Source organism: Carettochelys insculpta, chromosome 7 (assembly GCF_033958435.1).
Source record: "Carettochelys insculpta isolate YL-2023 chromosome 7, ASM3395843v1, whole genome shotgun sequence".
NCBI lineage: Eukaryota > Metazoa > Chordata > Testudines > Carettochelyidae > Carettochelys > Carettochelys insculpta.
The window spans coordinates 42,778,047-42,796,537 of NC_134143.1; the positions used below are offsets into that span (position 1 = coordinate 42,778,047).

Below are 18,491 nucleotides of genomic sequence, written 5' to 3' on the forward strand. Positions count from 1 at the left end.
CACACTGAAGGGATTCTTCCAGGAATCGTGGGGTGCAGAGGGCATCAGCCTGAGAGCCTGCAACCACGCTGAGCAACTCCGCTGTGAAGTGGCAGCACCTGGAAACCGAATCGAGATTAAAGAAGCTGGACAAGGCAGCGTGGATGTGCAGTGGCAGAGCTGAGGGCTGGGGAGAATCCTGCAGAGGTGAGCCCGGATCGGGGCAGGGAACCCTGGACTGCCTGGAGCTCTGAACCGAGTGGCCTGCCACAGCTCAAGGAGGGAAGGAGCGATTCCAACCCATCATCTACTAGTGGCCAAGACAGACCTGCGAAGAGTTTTCCAGGCCTGGGCCGAGGAAGGTGCCTGTGTGTCTGTGCAGGAAAGCAGCTGATCCACTGGGAATGGCAAGTTGTCTGTGAGAGAAGCTGCTTCACCTTCTGTGTGTGTGTGGAGACCAGCCGGGGGGCTGGGACAAAGGAGAAAGTGTCTCCCATTGTCTGTCTGTGTTGAACAGCAGCAGCAGCCTGGGGAAAGAGCAGAGCCTGCGTTTGGAAAAGGTGCCAATGAGGAAACTAGCCCATTGTCTGAGGAAGATTCCCCAGCCTGGGGTGGCTGGAGAAGGATCCACCAGAAAAGAGCATTCCAGGTGTGTCTCTGAATCCAGCCATGGGGCTGGAGCAGAGGGAATGGCTCTGGGATGGGCAGTGGTGTCTCTGATAAGGACACTGGTCCTTGGTGCAAGAAAAGTGCTTCTGCTTCTGGGGAAGTGAATCCTTTGCCTGAGCCTGTGGGGGCTCAAGATGGAGCCAAGATCCCAGAGCTGGATCTAAGGGCAGCTGAAGCCCAGATGGGAAGTGGGCCTACCTCTATGTCTCTCAGGGGGGATGAGGCTCTAACTTGGTCTAATCCAGTTAGTATCATCAGGGAATCCCAGAGACCAGACGATTCTGGTAGTTGTTCTTTGCCTGATGCTGAGGTGTTACTGGGAGGGGGTGAGAGGACTCTGTCCTACCAGAGTCATCCTCTCGCCAGGACACAAGAACAGATGGGCAATGGAGTTACGCTGACTGATTAAGATAAAGGAGCTGGTAGCAGAAGGGAGGAAAGGGACCCTGACCTTCTGTCCGGTGGTACTGGCTGTCTGCCTGGAGGGGGATTACATGGGAGTCTGCCTAATGGGCCAGAAGTGATCCTGGGTGTAGGTGAAACCCAGGAGCTGGTTGTGGCTCAAGGGAGCAGTGCCCCTGTGGAGCCAGACAGGGGTGAGTTGTTGTTTGGGGGAGCTCTTGAGGAAAAGAATTTCCCTGAAACTTTTCCTGACCCATCTGTATGGACTGGTGGTCAGATGGGGCAGGACCCAGACCACAAAAGACCTGTTTAATCTGTTGGTGCTGCAGCATCTGTATGGGCTCTGCCCGCCCGACTTGAGAACGTGGCTGACGAACCGGGGCCGAAGCAGGGAGACCAACCAACCCAAGGGAACTAAAGGGACTTGCCCGGCTGCATCACATGAAAAGGGCCAAAACCAAGCTCCTAACTTGGAGCCTCCCCCAGCAGGACTATGACGTGAAGGTGGTGCACATCAAGGGGAGAAAAGAGAGTACAGCCGATGCCCTGTCACAAGGGGAGAGCCCCGAACTTCCCCAGGTCACCAGTTGAGTGACCCCGCTCAGTTCGGTCTGGAAGAAGGGAGAGATGTGATGGAGTGGGGGATACCTGTGTGTGTGTGGGGCTCACAGAGGGTGTGGGGCTCCTGCTGAGGGTAACCTTGATGACCAGGTAACACCTCTGGGCTGCAGACAAAGGAGGAGGTGGAGCCTGAGGGGTTTGAATTGGAACTGGGAGTTGGGAAGTAGTTAGTCTGGGCTGAGGGAGAGAAAGACAAAGGAGGGGGCAAGGCCCCAGCTCTGGGGGCCCCTCGGGGCCTCCTCTCCCCAACATGGATGGGACTGGCTGTCTCTGCCGGCTGTACTGACTCCTCTGTACAATGCTGTGTCCTGTCGGCGAATAAACCTGCTGTTTTCCTGCTGAGTGAGAGACTCTCCTGCCTACGGCCGGGGTGCAGAGCTTGGGGGACCCCAGAACCCCATCACAGTTGGGAAGCCTGTTTTGGAAGTCAGTATTTCAATGAATGGTAAGTGTGAAAAGTAAGAAGAGAAAACGATATACATTGTCTCTACTAATCTTCTTTAAGATATATTTAATGGTAAAGCTGTAGTTGTGTTTTTCACAGGAGGTTTTTATTATGCCAGACATCTGAACTTTAAGTTAACACATTTTATGGGAGAACTTTCTTGCCTGTTTGAGAGAGAATTGTTACCGGTCTTGAAACTTGTTAAATTATGTGGCATAGGAGAATACTTGAGTGCCTATTTTTCTTCACTGTGGATTCACATAAATATGCCCCATATGAATATATTTTTCTGCAGATATTTCCAAGAATTCAATATGCATTTTTCCCATCTTCTGCTTCAATAAATGGGCAAAGGCTAGGTAAACTGTCATAGATTTCAGCCAAGTTTGGGAGCACATATGAAGAAAACTGCTCACAGCATAGCACCTAACCTTGCAAATGTGTACATGTTTGGACTTCTATACTTGCACAGAGCTCATTGTCTTCACTGGCTCTCTAGGGGTACACCTACACTTACCACAGTATTAATGCTGTGGAGATAGAGCTTCTATGGAGTTGTAGCACATCTATTAGGGACATGCTAAATGGAACACTGAGGGCATCCCCCTTGACCCAAGTACACCTCATGGTCTTTCTCCTGTCAGCTTCCCTCAACCTAAAATACATCAACTCCAGCTACTCTCCATTCTCATAGCTGGAGAGTGTATCTTAGGTCAGCTTTCTCCCCTAGTGTAGAACTGTCTTAAATGGGAACAGGTAGCTACTTTGCAGGATTGGAATCTAAATCCATGAAGTATTTTATGTGTTTAGAATATTAAATATTTCATTGCCTCAGTTTGAAGCCAGTTTCCTTGCATATATTGAAAATGTCAGAGCTGAATAGGGTAAAGATTACTCCAGCATCTTTAGAGCAGTGTTTCTTAAACTTTTTGAGACCACAGAACACCAAACAATAATATTTTTTAATGTGGAACACCTACGACAATTGTCTTCAAAAGATTGTTGTCAGACAACAACAACAACAACAAAAAATCAGTGACACATACAGCAAAAACAAAATGATGTAATTTAGTCAGGTATCATAGGAATGAAGGAGTAATGTTGTATCTGGTTTTAATAACAGAAAATATGTACCATCTGTGTGTGATATCAAAAAGAGTGTCAGATGTTTGCAGCACACTTGTGAGCTGTTCATGGAATACTAGTGTTTTGCAGGACATGGTTTAAGAGCTTTCCAGACTTGAGGGTCTGTAGGGAGTACCTCCCAAATGTTTTCATAAATATTTTCTTTGCCTTTTTTAATATGACTAAAAGTAGTTGACAAATAATTCTCATAACTTTTTTTTTTGGGAAAAAAAAATCTATGCATGAGAGTTTTGTTTAGTTCTGCATTTACCTACATATCCAAAAGTAAAAATAAAGCCACAAATCAGGAGGTGTCTGAAACATTGTTTTTTTTGTTTCAGAAAGGAGTCATTTTAACTCCTAAAATAATGAGCAATACTACTTGTCACTGTACCTAATAAAATAAGAACTCTACTTGAGGGAGTTCAGTGCAGTATTAATGATGATGGCACTGTTAGCAGCACATCCATAATGAAATCCCTATAATATCTGAAAGTGGTATAATGTGATGGAGACAAAACATAACGTAGCTGGACTTCAGTAGAGGTGAATCATAATTTATAAACCTCTTACATTTCCTTTGAAAAAATTAAGAATAATAGCCATTCAAATTTGCTCCAAAATTCAGATTTTGTGAAAATAACTTTTTTTTTGGGGGGGATGCCAAAAACAAAACAAAAGAAACCTTAGGGATCACCAAAATATCAGTTACATGTGATCAACTTTTAATTCATATGGAGCAAGGATAAATTCCAAAAGGTCATCCACAGATAAGGTTGTAGTTTCTTAGCAATGTCCTTAGTGTTCAGTGCCCTACTAACTCAAAGAATGTAAGAACAGCCATACTGGGTAAGACCAAAGATCCATCTAGCTGAGTATCCTGTTTTCCAACAGAGGCTCAGGCCAGATGCCTTCGGTTCCAGCCTCTGACAAACAGGCTAGGGACACCATTCCTACCCATCTTGGCTAATAGCCATTGATGGACCTAACTTCCATGAATTAGCTAGTTCTGTATTTAACACTGTTAAAGTCGTACTTTTCACAACATCCTCTGGCAAGAAGTTCCACAGGCCTACTATGCACTGTCTGAAGAAAATATTCCTTTTGTGAGTTTTAAACCTGCTAGCCCTTAATTTCATTTGGTGACCCTCTAATTTTCATGTTATAGGAACAAATAAAGTTCCCTTATTCATTTGTTCCACACAAATCATAATTTTGTAGACCTCTATCATATCCCCCCCCCACTTAGTCTCCTTTTCTTCTCAGCTGAAATATCCAAGTCTTTTTAACCTTCCTTGATATGGCTCCCATTTCAAATTCCTGATCATTTTGTTGCCCTTTCTGAATTTTTTACAATGCCAATATATCTCTTCTTAAACGAGGTGACCACATATGTATGCAATATTCAAGATGTGGGCGTACCATGGATTTTTATAGAGGCAATAAGATATTTTCTGTCTTGTTCTCTTATCCCTTTTTTAACGATTCCTAACATTCTGTTTGCTTTTTTGGCCATTGAAATGTTAAACCTTCAAGAACGAGGCTGGCTTTCTTGAAAAATTATTAAATTGAGTTTGACCTTTTGGAAGCTTACACTTTTTTCCTAATCGAGATATGCCCTGTATAGACAAATCCATAGAGGAGGACACAACACAAGTTTTGTCAATTAGTTTCATAGCTGTGTGTGAGACTTTGTAGAAGAGTTCTGTGCATCAGAATTCCTGGAATCTCCAAGATTTGGAAGAGGCTACAGACCAGTTAGTCAAGCACATAGATTTGATGCATTCCTTCTGAAAGGCAGCGGAGCAAGATTAGGGCTTCTTCTACACACACTCTCCTGTCAGAGGTGGCATGGTAATGAGATGCTAATGTGCATATTCAGTGCTTCATTAGCATAATGACAGCTGCCCAAATTTTGAAGTGCAGACTTCAAATTGCAGATTGACAGTGAAGATGGGGGCTGCTTTGAAATAAGCTGCCTGCTTCCATATTCTGTTACTCCCACAAAACTAAATTGGTGTAATTGGAAATAACAGGAGACTGTGCCCATCTTTGCAAGGAGTAAACTCACTGCTCTCTAGAGAAGTTAGAGATGACTGCCATCTTACTTAGGATAGCTCCCATGGCCCCTGTACTACAGACAGTACTTGAGGATGGCAGCCATTTTGGCCAAGGGCAAAATTTCAAATTGGAAGGAAAAAAAAACCTGACTCCTTTTTTAAAAAAAAAAAAAAAATTGACAGCACTGACTGAGCCCCAAATTGAGCTCTCTGATTTTTAAATTGACTGTATGCCAAGACTACAGAAGAAAATTAAATAACAAACTAACTTAGACTTTAAAAAGACATCTTGATAAAGGGCCGCTGTCTAGTAGACTTACACTAAAGCAGAAGGTTGAATTAAGGTACACAACTCCAGCTATGCTAATTACATAGCTGGAGTCCATGCATCTTAATTTGGGCTTCTGCGCCATCTCCACTTCTAGTAAGGGGCAGAAATACGGGCACTGATGCAAGCACCCTGTGAGTTTGACTTCAGTTGAGTGCATCCCTATCTAAACTGAACTCTGGAAGATCAACCATGGCAGCATCGATCTTCCTCAAAATGAAGACATAGATACCAAAGTTATTCCCTTATTATCTCAGGCTGTGATGAATAGTGACCAGTGTAACTTCTAATCAGTACTGAAAGAGGGGCTGAATATCAGAGTAACAATTTTCTATGGGAATCATTTTGTTTAGTGAAAAGTAAGAAGAATTGAGAAATTAGAGAGCCCTAGCAAAGCTAAGTAACTGGGAAATATGAATGGAGTTTAAATTTAATGTGGACAAAGGGGAGGTAATTCAGCATAAGTCGTATTTAAAATAACATCTGTCAGGGAAGGTGTTTCAGTTACTCATTTGTACCTTTTTCCATAATTAACACATATACTGCATTTCTTTTGAACTTTGATTGTTCTGTTCAGTGAAACTCAGTGGCCTTTTATTTGTACTAATTTAAGTAAGCTCAAAATTGGCATTCTTTATAAATAAGAACAATATCTGTAGTTACATAACTAGAAACAAATTTGGGAATAAATTGCAAGAACTACAACTTATAAAGTGACTGAGATAAAGAAGGCACTCTTCTTGTAACAAAATATTGCAAAATTAGGTCCAGTTTTGGGGCTTACATTTTTCTTTGAAGCATTGCTCATGAATCGGAGCCAGACATTTAATTAATTGAATCATTGGAGATTTTGATAGGGTAGTCCTAAACTGACCTCCCTATTTTCAATTGCCAAAGAGCATTTTTAACACTTTAATCACTCTGTTATTAGGAGAAGGACCCTCAGCACCCAGACTGTGGTGAGCTTTCTCCACTTTCCTGATTACTGTATTTGGAGAGGGGACAATATACGTAATATTTGGGTTGCTTAGACACTCCTCCTTCATCTTCTTCACTGACCTGTAAAGCAAAGTTGTCATCATGGGAACCTGAATGGATTTGGGCTGTTGTCCATTCAAAATGGAGCAGCAGTTGAGCCACTGATCAATAGGCTAGAATAGCACTTGCCTCTATTAGGCAGTCAGTGATATACCTGCTGTCACTTTCAATACATACCTGTGTTAACTGACATTGAGAGACTTTGAATGGGAATCCTTATAAAATATTCTCTAGTATCCATGGAATGTTTATATCAGTTATTTCAATTCAGGAACTTTTCCATGAGCTAGAAGCTGCAGTGGTGGCTTTAATCTGAATAGATTCCAAAATGCAGTGAACTTGACATTTCTGAAAATTTGTTACAAGGGTTTGGTGGGATGCAGGCATTAGATGGGATGTTGGGGCTGAATGAGCCATCAGAGGAGAGGACTGAAGCTCTGTAGGTGTCAGATGTGGGAAGCAAAGCTACTGGAGAAGGAGGTAGCATGTTGGGGAATAATGTGTTACAGATGTTGCAGATATTCAGGGACATACAAGGGGTAACACAAATTCTGGTTGCTGTTCATGGGAAGAGCATCAGTGTATATAATTATTTTAGAAGGTAGAAAACTGCTTTGGCCCACTGTCATGGTTCTGCTCCCTCAATCCCCCTAGCTTCAGGGAGCCATTTCAGCTCATAGTACAAGTTTGCTCTTTCTTGTGTTGTCTTGGAACACCCTCCTTCCTTGTCCCCACCCCCAGCAGTAAAACTGGTCCTGCAATACCCTTTGCTGCCCTGGCACTCTGCCCATTTGATGCGGTTGGGGATGGCATAAGTGAGTGCTGTAGAGTCAGTATAACTGGTTCTATGCTAGTCAGATTCCCTGTTCAATAGACTCCTCAGATGTCTATTAAAGCAGCTTCGAGGCCCATTTGTGCAATCGGAATGGCATCTCAGAGTCTAGGAACAGATGTGGAGACTTTGGTTGTTACAGCTTTGACTTGGGGTTCCTACACGGCACGGCCCACCACCTCAAACTCTAAAGAGAAAAGTAACAAAGCAGTTAAATCACTTGCCACCTCAGCTACAATTCCACTCATTTTTCCTTCCAAGCTTCAACTCCCTCTCTTCCGATCATTGGTCATCCATCCCCAGCCTCTGAACAAACAGCATGCAGCCACGCACACTCATGTTCACACAAGAAAGATTAAAGCTGCATAATGAAAACAGTTTTCACACTGATCACATATTAATGTAACTTTTCCTGACATTATAGGAAAATATATTGCAGACTACATTTCCAGTCTGACCCATTATTTCGGTTATGCACTGATACAATATATGAAACTACACCGAATGTAGTTTAGGAAAATCACAGCAGCGTTAAATTAATAATCCAAACACTGAACCCATAACCAGTTAATATACTTTGAGGCTGTATGTTGATCTCTGAGAAGCAGCTGGAGAGGTGTAGGTTATGGGAGTAGTGGGGATGAGAAGGAATGTGCAGGTGGAGTGTTAAGTTACTTGCCTGTTTACTTTTTTGTAGCTTGCATTGATAGGGTATGCTGTCAGCAAGATAAACTCAAGGTTGATGACTTTCTGGTGCGGGATTCTCTACCTTGAGCATTTATATAGCACCAGTAACTGTCATATATAGATGTTGATCTTAATTGACATTTAAAATCTCAGATAAAACCTGTTAAGTTATATGCTGAAGATGCAAGACCATATTTTAAAATACTATTGTGACTGAAAAATAAAACACTTCCTTCAGATAAGTATTGCAATTAATATTAAAAAGTAGTGTCTTATCCATTCATATTGGAAGCCAGGTTGTGGTTAACTTTTTGCTCTAGGAGACCTTAATTATCTCGCTAGTGACTAACATTCTAATTTATAATTTTGAGTAGTTGCTCTGTCTTGATTTATAAATCTGTCACAACCTTGGAGGCTTTTATTGTAACCAGGATTTACAGCTCAATGTATCCCACCAATTGTTCTTTCGAAACCTAATGATTTTGGGATGTATTAATATTAAATATATCTCCACATTTCCCGGGTGTATGAATGCATTTGATCTCCTTCTTCCGGAGTTGTAGTTCTCGCAACATGCAGAAGTCAAGTGCCATATGTGGAAAAGACTTCAATCCCCATAGTTCCGTGGGTGCGCATGCGCTGTAAGCTTCCAGTTGTCAAAGTGCTTTGGACAGAACGGTTGCCTATTTGTTACATAGCAAACCCGAAAGACGAAAATAAATGTTGTCATTTTGTTGATCGTTAAGTGCAGACCACTCCGGGGTAACTGTGCCTAAGAACTTCTGCTTTGCCTGGGTTGCTGCATACGAACGGAGGTGGTATTGTTATGGGGATACAGATTTCCTGTCCTGGATTGTAAATTTGCACCAATACTTGCACCAGCAAATAATCAAGAGGCACCGCATATTGGCCCAACGTAAGACATTGGCTGGCCCGTTTTTGAAGTCATTTATTATCCAGTGTTTCGCCATTCAGCCTGGCTTCATTCATTAAAGGTAGGTCTTGACCTTGACAAGAAGGTTGAATTTGTGCTGAAATTTTACCTCTAAGGAGTAATGGAAATCGGCTGTGGATTACTATGCTCAGAATAAAGTTAATATACAAATAACTAAGCCAAGATATGTCTCTGAAACAACTACAGGGGAGACCACTGTACAATTACTTGGTGAGTTAGTGACTCAAGTACACTTTATTGAAGGCAGAATTTTATCCTTTCAGTTGTTTTATGCATTAACCTAAGTTCCGAAGCCAGTGCTTCAAAAAGCAGGGAAGGATTATAAATGTTAAATCCCTTTCCCTCTTTCTCCCACGGAATCGCCAGCAATTGTGTGTGCTTCTAACAGTTATGGTGGTGATTTTGATAGAAATGCAGCGAAATGGAAAGCTACACGAAGCCTGAGATAACTGTGGCTTGCTGCAGTACGGCTTTAAACTGCCTAGAAAGGTTTCCTGCACCCCCACCAGCAGCAGCAGAGCTGCGTGATACAGATGTAATAGTTTACTCTTTTCTTCCCAGGGACTTGGCTTAATTCTGTCTCACTAAAAGAACTGCTGGTCATAATTAGTGGTTTTACGTATTTTGGATAGAGAAAAAATGTAAAGTAACTGGTAACAGAACCTGCCCTGTCAATATCTTCGAAGAAAAAGTGTGTGTTTTTATGTCTACGCTGTGTGAATAAAATAACACCGTTTGAATCAGAGGGAAACAGCTGGCATTTAAACGTTCTTTGTAAAGTGTCATCTTAAAAGAAAGACAGGAATCGTGTAAAAACAGCTAATATAAGAAAGTACACTTTGTCTTCACGTTCCATGGTGCCCTTCCCAACCAGCTGTTTTATTTGGCACCGCATTTATTTTGCTGCAATTACTTAGCAATCTAAAGGGAAGTGATTTTAGAAATGCAAACGCCATATGGTTAGAACATTTTTTAAAAGCCACGTGATTAGGTGTTCAGAGACGTCCAACTTTATTGACATGACCACTTGATTAAAATGGATAATAAAGTCAGAGGCTCATTTAAAATATTGTCAGGAGCTTCGTGTGAGTGGCCTCTTTATTGTGTATACGCCTGCGAAATTTGGGGATGGCTACTCTGACAGTTTCTTTCAGAGGTGGAGAGGTATGGAGCGTATGCACTTCTGGTAGTATTTTAAAATAACGTCAACATTTGCATTACTCGACCTGGCATATTCACGAGATGCCTTTCTAAGAGGTACAGCCAGGACTGGGTCATGCGACATACATATAATTCCAGAACCTTTTAACTTGTTTATATTTAGGGATTGACCTGTAAAAATCATCTTTAATCCTTCAGCCCCTTTCACGTAGAGAAAAGGGGCGTGTGTGTGTGTGTGTATTTAAGGTGTGCAATTAAATGTTTTGATTCGCCCCAATTTTTAAATGTTGTCTCGAAAGGAATAAAGACCTCAGTATTTAAAATGCTAACTCCGAGATTTGCTGGTAATTTTGACCTCGGATTTTAAAAACAGTCAGATCTGCAGACGATGTGACATAGAATCCTGGCTGTAGTGAGTACATCAGAGACGGGCAAGGAAGTGACTGTCCTAGGTCGCAAGCCGCGTTTCATAGAGATTAACGCCCACGAGGTCTTCAGAGGCAAATATACGCTTGTTTTGTATTTCAGTTAGAGCTGATGCTTATGCATCTGCCCAAAGAGCGAACTGTCAGGAAAGGAAAAGGCCAGGAACCGACTGTGCCTCTGAGACGCTCTTCCACGATCAGCTCAGGATTCTGAACGTGCGTCCGTGGTGTGCAATGGCACAACCGAGACCCTGTCTGTCAGTTAAGGGAAATGGGCATCCTGCTCCTTTAAAGGTCTCGGCGTTCGAAAGGGGGTGGGTGAGAGTGAAGGCTGGTGTCTTTTTAACCTTGCTGAAGGACGCAGCAGTATTTATTGACGTATGCAAATAACTGGGGAGGAGGAGGAGGAGGAGGAGGGTGCTTGGAAAAACAGGAACCAGAATCAGTTTCTCATTGCAGGGTGAGCGCTCTGAGTTCCGGTGTAAGAGAAAAGAGACGTGGCGAAATTGCTGTATATCTCTGCCCTATAAGCACATCTCTCATTTAGGTTGAAAGGAACCAAGGCGTCAAAAAGGGTGAAGCCTCTTACGATATCTGGGAAGGCAGTTTAGCGCGATCACACTGACCGAACGCTGCATGCTCCCAGATGGGGGAGGCGGGGGATGACGGATTTGCTTTGCAAGTAGCAGTGGCACGGGATTGTAGCCAGCGGAATACCAGAGCAGCCCGGCTAGTGGCATGAATGAGAATAATAACCTGTCTTTGTGTTTTCCCCCTCCTGTTTCAGCTGCACAAACCATGCAGGATGATTTACTGATGGACAAAAGCAAAGCCCAGCCCCAGCAGCGGCAGCAGCAAGATCCAAACGGAGCAGAAGCCCCTTCAACACCCATCTCATCGGAGACGTCTAAACCGGAGGACAGCAGCCCAGCGACCAGCGTCGGCACAGCGACTCCGGCCCAACATAGCAAGGAGAAGATGCAGATGGAGTCCCCCATCTTGCCTGGCTTGAGTTTTCACCAGCCTCAGCAGGAACCTACCCCCGGCACTTCCTTGTCTCCGTCTTTCGGCAGCACCTGGTCTACGGGCACCACAAACACGGTGGAGGATAGCTTTTTCCAAGGGATTACCCCGGTCAATGGCACAATGCTTTTCCAGAATTTCCCTCACCATGTCAACCCTGTGTTTGGTGGCACCTTCTCTCCTCAAATCGGCCTAGCTCAGACTCAGCATCACCAGCAGCAGCAGCAGCAGCAGCAGCAGCAGCAGCAAGCCCAACAGCAGCAGCAGCAGCGGAGGTCACCTGTGAGCCCCAGTCAGGCACCTTTTGCCCAGAGAAATGCTGCTTACAGCCATCAGCCCATTATGACCAGCAAACCGTCTTCCTCCTCTGCCTCTTCCTCTTCCTCCTCCAGCTGGAATAACCACCAAAATGCAGCCTGGAGTACACCTTCCAACCCCTGGGGTGGGTTGCAAGCTGGCAGGGACCCTCGAAGGGCAGTAGGAGTGGGAGTTGGAGTAGGAGTGGGGGTTGGGGTGCCCTCCCCCCTCAATCCTATTTCACCGCTCAAAAAACCTTTCTCCAGCAATGTTATTGCCCCTCCGAAGTTCCCACGAGCTCCACCCTTAACCCCCAAATCCTGGATGGAGGACAATGCTTTCAGGACGGACAATGGCAACAGTCTGTTGCCTTTTCAGGTAATGTCTTAATGCACCTTTTGCACTGGTGACAGATAGCTCAATGTTTTTGTTTAAGGTGCAATGCACCAATACCTCATCTAGAGGACAACATATAATTTTCCCTTTTCTCATAGCTCATGAGTATTTACCTGTTCTGAAATTGTCCTGGCTGCTGTCAGAAATTGTCCATACTCAATATTTTGGATATAGGTGTGCAACAGCCCTTGTTTAGTTTAACTTTTTAAAAATTACTGTATGGGGTTTTAACATTAGAGAGCTAGTTGCTTTCAGGGAACATAGTTTCTATAGACATTATATTCCATTCTAGTGTGTGGTCAGTGTATGTATTTAATTTGTATAGTATCAGCAAAAATCCTGTGTGGCGTTAAATGTGAGGAATAGAGGGTGTACAACAGCTGGCTTCAGATTTCTAAGTAACTGATTTTAAACAAAGATGCTTCTGAGCCTGATATGCAGCTAATTACTTGCTCACCATTAGAGGTTACTATGCCTTATTGTTGAGATGAGGTTTAAGGAGGATTGTATTAACATTTGATTGGTATCATATGTGAACTTATAAAATGTGTAATCTGATGTTGCATCCAGGGAGTAGGTTTTTGATACATCTAGAGGCAGTGGAGGTGTCTAGGGAGTGCCATATCTGTTTCATTTCTAATAAGGAGCTGTCTAATCACATTGACATGGTTTAGAAATGATGGGGCAGTGTTTATTCTTTAATAAAATAAACTATTATGTGGTTCAGTATATTTGCAGAGAAAAGAGACAATAGGACACGACCTTCAGAGCCATATTGCAATGGAGTCTATTTACTAGCTACATAGCTCTGAAATATTTAAAGCTGCAGTGTCCTTCACCAGTTTGGAATCTTAGACGACAAGATGGATAAATTAGAGCCGAAATGGAGGGAAATAGAAGCTTTGCAATTTTAATGTAGAGTGAGGCTTGTCTTGGCATTAAGTACCTTCTTAAAGTAGAATAAATTAGGGTAGGCGCTCATCTCATATAGATACAAGTGAAGAGAATCCTCCTTTGGCACTTACTTCCAGTCTCAGATCAACTGGAATGTTTGTTTTGCAATATTGAGTGATATGTGGTGGTTCTTTTGCTTTAGAGAGGATCGTTTTCAGAAGTTAAAACTGTTAAGTCTTTATTACCAGTAATATGTTAATAGGAATGACATTTAGATTGTTACTTTGTTTTAGAAATGTAGGAACTAAGAAAAAAATCTAATAAGCTCTAAGGGACGCTACAAGTCTTAAAATATATGCATTCCTTTGTACTTTCTGCTATTCAAATAGGGATGTTAAAGTGAGCCTTGAGACTTCATTTTGCTGCTTCATTCTGTTTAAAGAGAGAGTTACTAATTTCTTATTGGCTGCCCTCAGTGGAGGAAGAACAGGTTTTGTTGAACTGCCCGTCACTGTCTCTTGAGACGTTCTTTTCTCCACTGAAGCTGTTGCATTGCTATGTTCTGAACAACATAAAAGGTTAATTAATGTTATCTAGCTTTCAGTTGTTCCCAAAGGTGACTAGTAGCTGAGTCCAAATTGGTACCCATATTGGTTGATCTAAAAATAAGATCTTGCAAAATCTATGACCAGTGACACAATTTCTGAGGCTTTAGTCAATTCTAATGTGAAATGTCGTTTATAAATATGCACTCTCCTGTAGTATTTACAACTCAGACGTACACAGTATTGTGCTAGTTGCAGGAGTACCAAAAATGAAATTACTAGAAAATGCCATGCATTAAACTGATTTAGCTTTTAATTCAGAAACAGTGAGCAGACAGCATATGTTAACTAGATTTTTAAATTCAGTTTTCCAGTCTAGGTGTTAATTGTAACATAGGGAAGGAAAAATATTCCTTCAATATGAATTTGAACATGCCAGAGGCCTGTTAATCGAAAAACACATGTGTCCTTGCTTACTTTTAGGGCTAGGTGAAATATGAGCCTCTTTTTTTTTCCCCCTAGGTGTCACAGAAATTTGATAGCACGTACTCTTCTTGTTTGAGGGTGTGACCTGGATTGACAATTATTACTCTTGTCTCTGGGTAGTTGTTTCACCATTACTATGCAGAATTTGCCAGAGAAGGAGTCTTGTAACTGTAACGTGACCTATAGACAATGGGATAATTGTGTGGTTTTTGTTTGCTTAATTCAATTTCCTTTTTGTAGGATAGTGATAATTTAGCTTAAAATATGTTGCCCTGTATTTTTTGACATCGAAGAGGTGGACAATGCTTTGGTGCATAAAGGTTTGCTTATTGGCTCACTCAAATAGTCCTGGCAGGTTCTTGTTAACCTTAATCGGTGGGGTTTTTGTTGATTTCAGTGTTCTCTTCCTGTACACACTCCATGAATATGTTACCATCTCATTCAATTTCCCCATGTTGGAAATTTTTAAACTGTAATTACATGTTAATTACTTCAGTATTAGTCTCAGACTATTAAAGTCTTTTTCAAAAAGACTAATTTAAAGTGTCCGGCTGAACACATAACTGAAACAGTAAAAAGATTTTTACTTATTACTGACATTTACCATACTGATTTATCTTGGAATAAATATTTTCCATCCATTAAAGAAAATAAATAATGGAGATGGAAAAGCTGTAATCAGGGCTTGTATTTATTCTAAAGCTTCTTGATGATAGCTTTACCTACTGATAACATATTGGCTTGTATTGTGTTATGTATGACCAGACAATGTTTGACAGGGAAATTTTTTCAAGTTCTCAAAACTCATAGAGCATGTTTTAAACACCCATATTTGCTTACCAGCTTATTGAGTCACATTGCTGTATCTTGCTCTTCGCAAACATTATGAACAAGGTCACTGCCCTGAGGAATTCAGTTTTATAGAGGAAGCTTAGCTGAAGAATTAAAAAGTCTAACAAGTTCTGTCAACATGTTTTATTTTGTTTTTGTTTTGTATCCACACAAAAAAGCACTGTGTATCTGTGTGAGAAAATATAACTTCTTCCTGCTTTTCGTGGATATGTATGTACAGTATACATCAATTGTTTTTCCCAAACCCAGGTTTACTGACCTAGTTCAACTAGTCATGTATTTGTATTCTTTTAAACAGATATTAATTGATTTTTAAAGCACTGTTCTAAAAGACTGATGCGTATTACTGCTAGAAGAAAGAGACTGCTCTGGTTAGTTCATGTCACCAGTTTTGAAAGGCAAGTAAGATGCTTTGAAGGACAAGACATACTTGTCAAGGAAGGTTGTTCCAACCAAAAAAAATATGGTTATCAATAAAATAAAGGTGGAAAGCTGAAAGCAGAAGTAAACAAAAGGAACAATTGAAACAGGGCTTGGTAAAACATGGAAAATAAAAGTGTAAGAGAAAATGAGAACATGTGGAGTTAAGACTGATCTTTACAGCCTACAAAGTGTCAATGGGGAACATTTTCTACATGCTGAAGATAATGAAGGGATTGAAAGCAGTAAAGGCTGTTGAGGAAGTAGAGGAAGATGATGATTGTCAGAATTCTTGATAATATTTTAACAAATGAGTGGAAAAGTCATTTCTTTGAAGTAGACCAATTCCAGCATATAAAATATTCTGCTGACCCTGCTGCTTTCCTCACTGTGCTTTTGATTGATGTAAAAATACATAATTACATGTACAGTGCTTTCTGCAATGGGGGAGGGGGAAAAAAAGCAGCCAGTACTCAGCCAGTTCCTTGCCCAGCCCCACAGGGTTCCCACAGCTGGGGCTGCCAGCGGGATTCGACACCCTAGTTGGGTCCACACCGCAGGCCTGCTGGGGATCCCTGCTCCCCAGCTGGGGTTCCCATGGCTGGGGCTGCCCGCAGGGCTCCGCGACCCAGCCACAGGACTGGCGTGGTCCTCCCCACACCTGGCCAGGGATCCTGTGGCTCGGGCTGCAGAGGTGCTGGTACTCAGTCCTAGTACGTATTGGCACAAATAAAGCACTGCACATGTATTATACTTGTTTCTGCTTTTTGTGTATACGTATATACACGTTAACAAGCATCAAATTGTTTTTCCCAATTTTCCCCAAACCCATCTTTATTGGTGCAGTTCAACTAGTCATGTATTTACATTCTTTTAAACAGCTATTTGCTTTTATAATACAATTCTAAAAGAATGATGTGTATCACAGCTAGAAGAAAGAGACTGCTGTGGTTATTTATATGGCAATGCTTGGTCAGTTAGGTTGGGGCAATAAGTCTTCCCACTGACTTTACTGCGAATTGGATTGGACACAGAAATTAAAGTTAGAAAATAACTTCAATTTTGGCAATTCATATCTAACACTACAGTGGATTTATAAATTCCTAAGTTACACTTCTTATGTGTATCTAGTTATGTCTAGACTAGAGGGTTTTGTTGGCAAAATGGCTGTTTTGTCGAAAAAACCCACGGAGCGTCCAGATTCCCAAGGGTATTTTGTCAACAGTAAATTGACAGAATGCAGCACTTTTGTCAAGAGCTGTAGCCCACTCTGCACGAGGAAGAATGCCTCTGTCAACAGAGCTCTGCTGACAGAAACTGGTCAGGACATTCCAGGGAACCTACTATTTACAGAAAAGGCCCCTGGGACAGCGGGCAACCCTGTCTGCTGTGCTTTTGGTTGGCTGTTTTGCTGATAGAGCCGCCCACGAGTGCAGCCGTGCTCTGTCGGTGCAGTGGATCGCTGTTTTGATCTGCCTTGCGGTCTGGCTGTGATCTGTTGACAGAAGTTGTCAGGAGATATCTTCCAACAAAAATGTCTGCTGATACATCCTTCTAGTCTAGGCATAGCCATAGCAATTGGCATTAGTAGTTGCAAGTACTCTGCCATATGTTGTGCTGTCTTTGCTTACCAAAGTGAAATGGAGAGCACAGGAATAGCTGCTATGTGATAGTTACAATTCCAGCATAGTATTGAAGGGGTAGCCGTGTTAGTCTGGATCTGTAACAGCAACGAAGGGTCCTGTGGCACCTTATAGACTAACAGAAAAGTTTTGAGCATGAGCTTTTGTGAGCACAGACTCCAGCATCTGATGAAGTGAGTCTGTGCTCACGAAAGCTCATGCTCAAAACTTTTCTGTTAGTCTATAAGGTGCCACAGGACCCTTCATTGCAATTCCAGCATAATAACTTTTCCAGCTGCTGAGTCATGGATTGTTCTTTAAGAAGGTAAGAGGCGTCTGTCAATCTTTTTACATGTACAAGTTACTAGTCTTGAGTTCTGGTAGCTTCTTGGACTACAGTTATGTTGCTGTTAAAGTACATCCATAAAATATGATGTGTAGAATAATTTTGTCTTCAAGCTCTAGAAGACCATTGCCAAGTAAACTTGGCTAGCTTAAAAATAAAAACATTTTAGCTAATGTTCTGATCTTTTCCATAAGGTTATGAATTAGTTATTTCACTGTCATAATACAGTAATTGTATTTCTTGCTTGGTATTACAGTAACTATGTGAGGTCGTCATATAGAAAATGATGGATGAGTGGCAATGAGAGTACCCAATTCGTAACTTTTCATGTTACCAAATCTCTAATATAGAACTAATTCAGTGCAATTTGCTATAACCCATTTGTTAAAACTGAAATGTCAATTAGTGGAATAACTCTTTAAAATCTAAGGCTGTGTCTACACTTGCATTCCTCTTTCAAAAGAGGTATGCAAATGAGGCAAATCAGAAATGCAAATGAGGCACATTTGCATATTTGGTACCTCATTTGCATATTTTGAAAGAGCTTCTTTTGAAAGGAGAAAACCAGTGTAGACACTGCTCTTTTGAAAATAAACTCCATCTTTGAACGAATCCTTCTTCCCATGAAATAAAAGGAAGAACGAGCCTTTTGAAGATGGGGTTTACTTTTGAAAGAGCAGCATCTACATTGGTTTTTATCTTTTGAGAGAAGCTCTTTTGAAATAAGAATATGCAAATGAAGTGCCAAATATGCACCTAATGTGAATTGTCAATTTCCCTCATTTGCATACCTGTTTCAAAAGAAGAATGCGAGTGTAGACACATCCTAAGAGAAAAGGAAAGAGATTTTTAATGACTCTCATACAGTATCAGTAGTTGCTCC

At 41.7% G+C, this 18,491-nt stretch overlaps 1 protein-coding gene across 10 annotated transcripts in view; it reads left to right on the forward strand.

The window, feature by feature from the left end:
• The window catches only part of CPEB3 (cytoplasmic polyadenylation element binding protein 3), a 187,830-nt gene that overhangs the window by 6,331 nt on the left and 163,008 nt on the right, over positions 1-18,491 (forward strand). For 6 of the 10 annotated variants that reach the window (XM_075000405.1, XM_075000412.1, XM_075000414.1 and 3 more), the window contains exons 1-2: positions 8,876-9,181; positions 11,515-12,425. In XM_075000405.1, the coding sequence (XP_074856506.1) occupies positions 11,526-12,425 (900 nt within the window). In that variant the 5' untranslated portion in view covers positions 8,876-9,181; positions 11,515-11,525. The other 4 variants (XM_075000409.1, XM_075000407.1, XM_075000410.1 and 1 more) reach the window with 4 other exon arrangements.